Genomic DNA, 12,022 nt, shown 5'->3' on the forward strand with positions numbered 1-12,022 from the left:
AAAAAGAGAAAGAAATGAATTTTTTATAACTAATTTCGATAAGTAGAGTAAGATTAATAGAGCTTCTCTCAAAAATAAAATTTTCGACTCGTTTAGGTGAGTTGAGTTTGATAAATTGAAATTCAGATTACCGGAAAAGAAACATCGATCCATTATCAAGTTCTTACGCTTCGTTAGAATTATCGAAGCTCATCTGTTTTACTGAAATTAATCAAATAATCGCAATTTGATTAATCTGAATCTAGGACGTCATTTCGTAAAACGTTATTTCATAAAATTTACGTTTAGTAAAAACAAAATATATTCTGATTTTATTTGAAAGTTTAATCTATCGTCTAATTCATATACTTCACTAGAATTATTAATATTCTATTTTTCATTCAGCTAGTCGAACCTAAACAACTTGACTAATCCGAATCAAGATTATTATACACCAAGGCCACCGTATATTAATTTATCAAGATCTCGATAGCCTGCAACACAGAATCGATCGACCTGATTCTAACACATCTCCGCCATTAATCGTTGCCCCTTAACCGTCTGAAATAAATTTTCAACTGGCTCGATCGGGCTTCTTGGTCTCGTTACCATCCCGGTATCGAGAGTTAAAACGGCTCCCAGTTTCCGGGACAACATCAGGACACCAGATAACGACATCATCTTTCTCTCTCTTTTCGACTGTTTCAAAGTCCATTTATAAGATTCATTAAAGTTTTGCCGGTCGTTACCATTAATCACAAAGCGGTGGGATGCCTGTTCGTGCGCTATACACGGGGAAAATAACTTTCCGCTTACGGGCGTACGAATCTACTGACCCCTTTTTGAAATATGAATTTTATATGCTAATGGTGGCTCGCTTCGGCGAGTTACTTCGGCCGCTTACAACCGTAGGCGTTTCAATCTTCCGACGAAAATTCCGGCAGCCGAGCAATTTCTGTTCCAAGAGGTGGCTGAATAATAGAAAGAGCCGTACGGATCGAATTCGCTGCGATTTACGATCTATAAATTTCGTTTCTCTCTTTCTCTCTCGCTTATTTGTAATCCGCGTCGAAATTTGTTTGCGATGAAAGTTTTTTTGATTTTGAAAGATGAAAAGTCCGTGAAACCGAAAAGAACGCGGGAAAGTCGAACCTCCGTTCCATTTTCGTCGTTCGAATCCCTCTAAACGATAAATAACGTTAAATTCGATTCGCGCGATTGATTTTCCAGAGTACTGCCACGATATGAATTTGTCTTTATTTTAATAACAGAGACAATACGATTGAGTTTGCGTTTACATTTGCTGGGTTGATCGTTTTAATTGCTACGATCTTAAGACTTTAAGAGCACATTCTTGTTCATTCTCTGATCTTAATTTCATTTTACGAACGAGCAGGAAAATTGAAGTTTTATCAATCGAAAAATCAACTTTCAACCCATCTCTACTTCTTGCTTTTCCCAATGGAACCGCTAATCTTTCCAGAAGAACGTTTTCTCTCACCCTAGGAGAATTTGTTCCAACGGTCTTTACGTAATCTTCAATAGTCGAAGAATCTTTAAGGGGTGTCATAAGTTGACAGAAGACGTCCGGGCTTATTCTTCTTTCCCATCAGGCTATCATCATCCGTCTTCTTGACTTCCTAACGATGAGTGGAAGAACATTTTACATGGACCTTATGAAACTTTTATCTATGGTATACCTTCCTTATTCTCGAAAAGGGAGATCGTTCCTATTATTATTCAAGTTTGCTATATTTATAACTCGAGGTAACTTTTACATTTTTATTATGTGGGGTGATTTGGGAAGTGTTTATTCATGAAAATCTAATTGATCTTTCTATTTTAATGTCCCTTGACTTGAATCAATAGAGTTCAAAAGGGAACAACTCGTCAGTTTCAAAGTCAATTACAGTCATTTTTTAAATGTTCGAAAGTACTCAGGGAAATTTTGAATTTGATTGTTTCTGTATGTATGAAAGCGTCAAAGGAATTTTTATGTATCGTTTACGAGAAATTTAAAGGTGAAAGAATGCACATAACCCTTATGATAATATCCAATAGATAAAACAAAAGTATAAATTCCAAATATTCGCAGTGTAATAACGATTTCAGTGAAAAATATATCACGTGAAAGTTGAATTGTTCCAATGGTGATGTAATTTGATTTGCCTGAAACGTATCGATTTACCGAATCTATAGAATAGTTCTTGTTCGCCTGTTCAACAATAGAACGTTTGATAGACTCAGTTGGTAATAGAACCGTTCAAGGAGGTGATCCTGTAATTGTTTTAAACAGTATAGATCATATCCGTGGGACATGGACACGTTGTTTACCCTTCAAGCCCTTTAAATCTCTGACTAACCTAACTCAATCCATACAACTTTTCCTCGTCTCAGAGACCATAGAAAGGAGACATTTAAATCTAGCTATCCCTGTGGGAACGTCCGGCGTCCACGTCCCGGGGGTTTGTCGTCCGGTGGGAAAAAAACAATGAACTCGTTTCTGACTGGTCCAGACTCCGCACTGGTGTCGATCGTATGAAAGGAAAAAAGAAGAGAGCGACTAACGTTCGAGGCTTTTTAAAAAAGCAAAAGAAAAAAAGGGAACGATTTACGTATCGAGAAAAAATCGTTTGGTTCGTGAGACATGATTTCAACTGGTTCCTCTCAAATAATTTTCTTGTTAATCTACGTACGCGAATCGAGATTTTAATCGGGACCCGTTTGGCCGTTGTCTCGACTTGCCCAATTAATGTTCGTCTAAATTATAATTAAAAGTATTATTTACATATATAAAATTATAATTTTAATTTTAAATTTTTATCATTACATTTTTTAGTAGTAAAGTGATATAACTTTTTGTAGTTATTGTCTACATTTTGTACTTATTGTACTTGTATGTTGTTACAGCCCCATAACTTAATTTCAGCATGTTTACCGAATCTGAATTTAATTAATTACCTTTCATTGTGTATTTCATTAAAGAATAATAAAACTTTCATTCAATTTTTAAATTAAAGGACAGCAAATTCTAGTTCAAGTAGATTATTAAAATCCTTGGTTTCTGTGATTCGATCAATTTTGTTTATCAGATTTGATTATGTTTTGCTGGAAATGGTACAAGTGCAATTTCCAACATTCGCCAAGGATATTCCCTCCACCCTCTCGTTTATCAAAAGCAACATCCTTTACCGTGCAGGAAAATACGATATATCCATACAAACACCATTTCCCTAAACGAACGCAAATTCTGCTTTCCAACTATCCTCCCAACCCCAACACGTTGTTACATAATTCATAACAAGAACAGACTTTCTTGTTCAATCCTCTCGCTTCTCATCCCGTGGAAAGTAATAATTCCCAACTTATTTAATCTCCCTTATTCAGATATAATACACTTGGTAGACTATCTTTTTAATTCTACGAACTCTGCGTAAATATTTATATCTAATTTAAATAAAATTTTATTTATACTCTATCGTTACACACTCCTAAACGTGACTTTTCAAACATTCGATACTCCCTACCCGATGCTCACAATCAGATTTGATCTCCTTTCTACCACCTCGTCCTCCTCCAAACACCGATTCTCCCACAAATTCCCATGATCGTTTAATCACGCACGATACTTATCCCTAAGAGTGCTTTAAAATATCGATTTAGATTCACAAATTATTTAATTTTCAACTTAGACCTAACAATCGACTATTCACCTGTACAAACGCATCTGTTTTAGAATTCGTTTGAACGTGATTTCTTAAGAGTCAAGAATCTCATATTAAATATCCACTGTGAAACCTAATTTCATTTTTTTCACCATCCCATTCTCCTCGAAACATCTACCAACTCTCCCATCAGTTTCCCAAAAGGTATCCTATATCGAAATATCGTTTAATCGAACACCATATTCCGGATGTCCACGGCATCCACGTTCCCAGGAATAGGTGAGTAACGAACTGGCCCTACCTGACGTCTCGTCGAGGGTTCTCAGAAGGGTGTACTCGTACAGGGGGGTGTGTGTGTGTGTGTATATATATGTATATATACAGAATATGGTTGGGCACTATTACAACGAATAAGAGAGAAGGGAAGAGAGTAAAGGAGGCTCGTGCGAAATTCGATGATTCGCAGGAACGGATGACGGGGTGTGTAGCGACAGGTAGTTCCCATGGGAGGTTCATGGTGGAGGATTCCCACAGGAACGAGACGCGAAACCGGGCCACGAGACTCGAGGCGAATTCCGGTCGGCGATTCTCTTTGATTCTTTCGCGAGGCTCGCTTTTATCGAGTCGAGAATCGAGTTCTATGGCTTTTCACGTATTCTGCTTCATTTGTCTCTCCCTCCCTCTCTCGATCCCTGACAAAAATTCGTCGGTAAACTAAGGATTTTTATGCATTTATGGGAAACTTAAAACTGCGAAAATGAATAGAATCGTATGACGTGAAAGGACATATAAAATATCTTAAGTATACTTGCTCGTTGTAACATTTAGCGAGTGAAACAAATCTCTGATTAAGTTTTATTTCCTTAGCCGCGTTGAGAAAACATTTAATTTGCATAAACGTTCGCAGTCTACTCATCACCAATGTTTAACTGTCCCTCAGGAAGTTTGTTCTGGTTTTGCATAAATCATTTAAGCGATCGTTCTCTTTTTACCTTCCTCTTTTTTCCCTTGCTTTTTTAAAATCAGCGTTTGCGAACTGGGGAAAAATTCTCTTCTCTGTATGAACGATAATTCGTGGAAATTTGCTAATTTGCCAGAGGAACGACGTACAGTCGCTCGTGAAAGCATTCGAACATTTAACGTAGAAAGTTTTTACCCGTATATCATATGTGTTACGTAAAGCGTTTTGAAGTTTCATTTCGATTTATTGAAATTTCTTCACTGGTAGTTCCCATATATATTTATAGATTGGTTAGAAATTTTATCAATATGATCACGATAGATGGCACAGCTAATTCGACTGCAGGAAAGGACACGATAAATCAAATTTCTTATCTTCTACGGGGAAGCAGTCAATCAATTGGGATAATTGGGATTTCCAAATTATCTTTTTATTTCATGCTCTTCAAAATTTTCAAGTTATTGCTGATCATAATAATTACACCTTTGGTATCCTCCAAACTTATCAGTTTCGTTTTCAACGGACTCACCTTTTAATCCAACAGACTGTTTTCTTTCGAGATTACCATATCAATTAAAATCTTTCCATTTAATCATAACGTAAGAACAAAGTCAGGAAATTAACAAAGCTGTACCTATTACATGTTTCCTCTGTGAACCTGATATTCATACAGAACTTCGTAAACCTTTCCTGCAAACGATGTGTTTGCGATTCTTTAGGATCGCGTTTTTAATGACTGGTTGCGCTTCCTTGCGAACAAACGTTTCGTAAACATTGCAGTACAACGAAGAACCACAAACACGTCGTCTAATAACTATCCTGAAACTTCAAAATCTAAGAAAGTTTCTGCAAGTGTAATACTTTCACGAACCACTCTCGAAAGACAAACTGCAAACTGGATTGCTAAACTTTCAAAATCCCATACTTCGTCACTACTCGCCCCCGTACGAACCTTTATACATACATACACACGCAAATGCATTGCTGGGTCTCTGCGCAGATGCCGCGGAGAGGTTGCTGACGTTACTGGGCGTGGACGAGGATCTCGAGGACCTGGTATCGTCCTCCGAGGACGAAGGTGTCGAACTGGACGATCTCGACGAGGACGAGGAGGAAGACCAGCGCGAGAACGTCAGACTGTTGCATCAGTTGGCCGCTTCTTTGGCTGAGGAATTGAAGCAATCTCATCAGAAACAGACTTCGAACAGGCTCCTGGCCAGAGGTGATCCCTTCGATAGGGATCGAATGGAGCTGATTGGGATGAGTTACCTGGAACACAGTTGCCTTGATGAGGTCGAAGACCCGAAAGGAAGCAGCTGTTATCGAGACAGCGTGGCCGATAAGTGTCAGAGACAAGATTCGTCTCATTCGTTTGGCAAACAACACGCGATCTTCGAGCCTTATCAATATTTGGAGGGCCGTTTGAGGATGGACCAGGAAAGAGATGAAGGCAACAGCGACGTCGAGCAGGTTCCAGCGTCCTGGAATGCCGGCTGGGACGCCTGTGCTACGGAAGCCCTCAGATATCTCGTGGAGGACGAGGGACTGCCGCCTCATCATCCTACAGTCGTGGCGATGAAGGATCATCTGGAACTCCAAAGGGAACGCGCCTTCGCTCGATACACTACGTAAAGGAGTCACTCTGATTTTTATCGGATGAGGTACTTCTTTTTTTTCATTTTTGTTTATTCTTAAAGGGAAGCCCGTCTGGCTTTTACCGATAGGAACGCTTCCAGTGATGGAGGGCAATCGCGAGCCGAACAGAATGGAAACGAGGGGGTATTTCCTGTTCGGAAGCGAAGGTTGAAAGATGAATGTGGGGATGGATGATCGGAGGTGGTCAGATTCTTGTGGAATTAAGGAGGTCTTTGGTAATAGGTGTAGTTATGGGTCCGGGGTGGAGGAATTTATAAGAGGATTAATAACTATGTACATTATCGGTTGGGAAGTATTAGGCCACTTACTGAGTGAATTTGAAAATTAATTGGAAGATTATTAAACGTTGAGATTGTTAACAAGTGATTAGTAAAGCGATTAGCCTTGAAGATTGTTATCTGGTTTGGAACCTACGTAGACATATGAGATATTTTTCTAATGTGCAAAATTATCTCAAGTTCGTTTTACATATAACTTTTTTCTTAATAACGAGTTAAACGTGTCCTTAAAATATTACGAGTCTTTCTGTACTTTGTACGAATATTTCTTATAAATTCTCAAGTACAAAATCACGATCAATTAGTAATTTCCTTGATAATTTGAATCAGCTATCGCATTTTATATCGAACCATAAAGTGTCCTAATACATTGATCAACTCCATAAAATGAGAACTACGAAAAAGTAATGATGTTACAATCGCTGTCATTTAAGTCATATTATTATTATATCATCATATAATAAATAACTAATGGAAATAAGTCGTTTATTTTTCGAAACTCAAATACTAATCACGTATCTGTGTGATAAAATTGAGAAATTTAAATTACTCGATTTACATAATGTAAATAAAAGCAGGAGTTGATCAGTTTGGCTTTCAAGAGGCTCACTTATGAACAGGGCTGTATTTATCCACTTTTCAAGAAAACCTTTTCAAGAAAAATCTAGAAAAGGTTAAACCGTTGATATTCGACTTCTGAGATATCTTAAAGTTTGGACTTCAGCTGCGAATTTCAATGGTTATACACTGGAAGCCTCGTGTCCCACATTCACTTTTCAATCATCTCGAGTGGAAGCTTCGTGATCGTCCGCACCTTGGCGATTTTGCTCGAGCAGAGAAGTTCCTGTCACAATAAAAAGAAGGAAACATGACGAAACGAAGAAGGAGAATCTCTTTCCATTCAGAATAAAATGCATTCACCGTGTGTTTGTAAAGTGAACGACGCTTTCATACGGCGCACCGTGAGAGAGACACTGTGCTCGTCAAGTAGATTCGAACTTCTCCATAGATTTTTCTGGAGGATGTGGCTGTGGCTTCGTTCCGGGCAACTTTTTTTCAGGACGAGTTTTCTCGTCGAGCAATTACCGTGAGAATGTCGCGCGACTGATTTCTTCATAGCTTTGTCGCACGTCAAAAGTGAACGCCCGCTCGTCAATCCCTTTCTACGACCTTTCTCCTCACTTGAAAATTAACAATTAAGTGTTAGATCGTGTAATAAGTTCGTTCGCATTTCCTTCACAGAGCACCAAACTTTTATGTAAGATTACTTTTATATAAGAGCTATTTAATCGCCGATTTATCCTTTGCAATTAAATCGAGCAACTTACCATGTTCATGTAGTTATTTAATAACTGATATTCTACTCACATTCTCGATGTTATTTAACGATTAGCCGCGAACAAAATTTTCCGAGCATCGAAATAATAGAAGGAAACAGGAATAATTTCACGAAGATCCAAGAACGTTGTTCTTCCTTCGTTACTATCGTTAGATAATAGAATTATAAGCAATATTTATATTATATCACTTGTCATATATCAACCAGCTAATATAGACAACGTTTATATAAAATTCCTGAGAATATTCATCAGAAGACAGATGAACTTGTTACACGATTTAATAAATAATCAACCAAAAATTCTAAAAACTCTAGGCTAATTAATACTAAGTACTATACTCTTCAAAGAGTTAAGATTCACGTTTGACGAAGGCTTCCAGCGACAAAACGATTCCGTTTTTTACTAGGCATTGTACAGTCACTGATATATTCCGTTTCTGGCTAAAAGACGATCGTGGATTGATAGATCTGCGATTCCTCAGGTTCCTACATCGATGATACAGCAGAAGGAGGATGAACTTAACATCCAATGGCGTGTACAGATTCACGTGTTTGCATTCAATTACCAAATCAGCATACTTTTCTTTTTTATTAATTCGTCCAACCATAAAGCGAGCCACCTTTTTTATCATTTTTTTTTTCTTTAGTAGCACAATTTTGTACTGGTTTTCATGTATTGTCGTTAATAATATTATAATCGCCATCCTTACTAGCATTATCGATTATTTTTCTTTTCCATTTTTTACTATTATTTTTTTTTAATTATTTTTTTATATTATTTATTGTACCATTATCGTGTTAGGCTAAGGAAATAAAGTTCTCTTTTCTCGCACGCTTTCGATCCATTGGACGTTAGATTCACTCCACGGAAAACGAATGTCAATAAACGATGTCAATACGAAGGGGTTCATACGCTGGATCGATATGAACGAGAGAAAAAAAAGGGCTGAACATCCCATGGGGCAGAATTTCTTAATTAATGTCGACAAAGAGAAACCTGTAGATTTTTATCGTGTATCGCTTTCGACTTTTTAACCTTTCAAAATTGCAAACAATGAAATATCATGTTAAGCAAGATATTAAAGAGTTCAATTATTTTTAAGGATACGAAAATAATTCGATCGATCGAATGATCAGGTCGATTGAAGAAATTTTAGATTTGATAAAAACGATTTTCTTTTATATTTGTCTTTTTCCGGAGTAGTGAACGGATACACTTCATATAGTGTCCTGCACATTTCAATTTTCTTAAACAACATAGTCATCGTGTTACGTTATTTTTATTACCGCGGATATTTATACAAATATGGGAAATCTTAGTGTTCAAATATGTACATAATGTTCAAAAACATATAAACTATATAAAGTGATATCCATTATGATATTTATCAAACTATCTAAGTTCTATTCCTTTGGCTTTATTCTTGCTTGAACATCTGCAGTTTAGTGCGTCAGTTTTATCGGTATCGACTGATTTTGCACATTTGAAGGGTTGAAAAGCGAGGAGAGACGTCCGTTGAAATCAGAACTAAATACTCCTAGAACAAACTTGTAGATTATTTTACCGTAACCGTGTGATAATTCGAAATTATCAAGTTTTTTGATCGTTCGAATATTGCATCGCATTTGTGCCCGTTTTCTCAACATTTTCTCCAAAAGTTTACCAAGTGCCTCCGTTTAAGTCAGGCTCGTAAATCTTGACCCCATAAATAGACGGTGGATTTTTATGCAAATTCATATTTTTGAAGATAAACATAAAGAAAGTAGAACTCTCGGTAGAAAATTGTTTTGCCTGCCAAATATTATAGAAAGCAGTATACGTTGGACATTTTATACATTTTTTTATATTACGTGCACTCCGTGCAGTTTCCATATAAACGCATAAAAATCTGTGTAAGCTATACTCGTAAAGCTTACTCTACACGCTAATTTCAAACCAGAAATGCTCAAGAACTTACAAAAAAAAAAAAAAAAAAAAAAAAGGAAAGGAAAGGAAAAACAGTGCAATGCAATGTTCGATCGATTCCGATTAAAAATTCGTATACGATTGGGGGATCCAGTGTCGTCGATGGAGCGACAAAAATATTTAACGCTAGCTAATATCGAATTCTAAAAAGACAGTTCATCGATTAGATAGGTTTATAGAATATTTCTAGATGATTAAGTCAGCGACGAATCGTTCCTGGTGTACGAGGACAATTGTTCAACGTCGACATTGGATCGATGAAAAAGTCGTAAATCGGAGCATAAATTGTGGCGAGTGATTTTCGATCGACGATCGAACCTTTGATCACGAATCACTCGCTCGAAAAACCAGAGAGAATTTTCTGCCACGATCATCGATCTCGTGGAGACGACGTTCCATTTCGTTTATTTTTACGCTTTAACCCTTACGATGCCTATGTTTGACTATAATTAAATAATTACTGTGTACGCAGTTTCATTGAAAAATTCGATTTCAATCTATTACAATCCGTTATAACTAGACTGCTAGAATACTCGTGCAGATTTACACTTTCGCACACATGATTTAAAAAATGAAATCGAAGAGAAGAGATCTTTTCCACTTATTAAATATTGAAACAAATATTTATACTCTTTATGTATTTTTAGGTATTTATCGTGCAGTTTATGTGTTTTTAAATATTCTATGTGCATTCTATGGACTCATGCACAGTTAAATTTTTTATATATACGTTTACTTATAATTTAAGCCCACTTATAATTTATATTTTTCAACGTAAAGATCGAGGACGACTGGACGCACTATTATTTTTGTAACTAATAAAATTGCGAACGAATATTTCATGTAAAAGTAGTTTGATTCCATAATGGGGAATTTAATGAAATACTTGAATGTTTTCCATGTTCTTAATTACTATTTTTTAGAATAAAATTATTAATAGCTAGTTGCACATTCCAATACGAATTTAACAATATGTGTAATACAGTATTGAAACCATTAAAGATGGCAATTAAGAGAGAAATTCAGATATTTAATTAAATTACTTTTATGAAATTAAACAACTTTCACTTTCATCGAACATTTTTCCCTATCTTTGATAATTTGAAACATTGTGCGAATATTAAAGAATCTGTTTTTTTCTTTAATAATCGAGCTTATTCAAAAATGGCTGGAAAAATGAATCACGCAGCGTGAAGATGAAATCGCGTGCCTCCTCTGAACGACAACTTCCTCTAAATATTCGCGATGAACACGTTTCCACGAGATCGAGTCAGGATCGACTCACCACTTGTACATATGTGTAATATATCGTTTTAACTTATATACGACTATTGTTACTTTTACAATAAATCATTGTAGATAACATTGACCAGTAAATAAACGAGCGCTAAGTTAATTAAACTCTTTTTTTCATAGCTCCATTCCACGATGATTAATCATGCATCATTATTAGAATGCGGATATTTATGCGAATTTGCATTTTTATACACATAATTTACAAAATGGAACTTACGTAGAAGGTTGTCTAATTTACTAGATATCGTAAAGGGTGCTGTATCGAATATCGAAAAGAGTTTCAATGTTTTCTACATTTTTTCATATTACGTGTATTCTAGGCATCTTTGTATGCTCAAATTTTCAATAAACGCATAAAAATCCGCGGTTTGTTTTTTACAGTGCTAACGAAAGCTCAAAATATTTTATATAGCACGTTTAATACATACATTGCTGACCATAAGTATTAGAACATTTATTCGTTATATTTATCGGAAACATTGAACGAATTTTATTTCATGTAGTATTCTACGTGGCAAGACGTGTATGTGTGGCGCGAATAAAATTACAGATCCATAATAAAATAAGTAGAAAATAAAAGTGAAAGGCATATATGTATTTGTATCAAATATCATCAACCGACCTAATTCTTATGGCCGTCGGTGTACACAAAAGGTTTCCACGGTAAGTATTGAAATATCATACTTTTCTCAAGCACAGTACCTTGAGAGATGACATTGTAAACAACGATCGTTTGTCGTCGAAAAACAATTTTCCAGATAATTTGTCTTTTCATCTGCCACAAAGGAACAGACGAAGAGAACGTCCTTTCAGCTTGTCCAGCTCGAAGAAGTCGAGGAACGTGTACATTGTACACTATGGAGATTTTGAAGGGATCCAAGA

General features: G+C 36.2%; 1 protein-coding gene across 3 annotated transcripts in view; it reads left to right on the plus strand.

Moving 5' to 3' along the window:
• Nucleotides 1-11,245, plus strand: part of LOC117155144 (uncharacterized) — a 35,582-nt gene extending 24,337 nt beyond the window's left edge. For 2 of the 3 annotated variants that reach the window (XM_076623173.1, XM_076623174.1), the window contains exons 3-4: nucleotides 5,606-6,233; nucleotides 6,303-11,245. In XM_076623173.1, the coding sequence (XP_076479288.1) occupies nucleotides 5,606-6,233; nucleotides 6,303-6,435 (761 nt within the window). In that variant the 3' untranslated portion in view covers nucleotides 6,436-11,245. Of the gene's footprint in view, nucleotides 1-5,605; nucleotides 6,267-6,302 lie in introns of all 3 variants that reach the window. The other variant, XM_076623175.1, reaches the window with a different exon arrangement.
• Nucleotides 11,246-12,022: the final 777 nt, after the last annotated feature.

This window comes from Bombus vancouverensis, chromosome 12, assembly GCF_051014615.1.
Source record: "Bombus vancouverensis nearcticus chromosome 12, iyBomVanc1_principal, whole genome shotgun sequence".
Classification (NCBI taxonomy): Eukaryota; Metazoa; Arthropoda; class Insecta; order Hymenoptera; family Apidae; genus Bombus; species Bombus vancouverensis.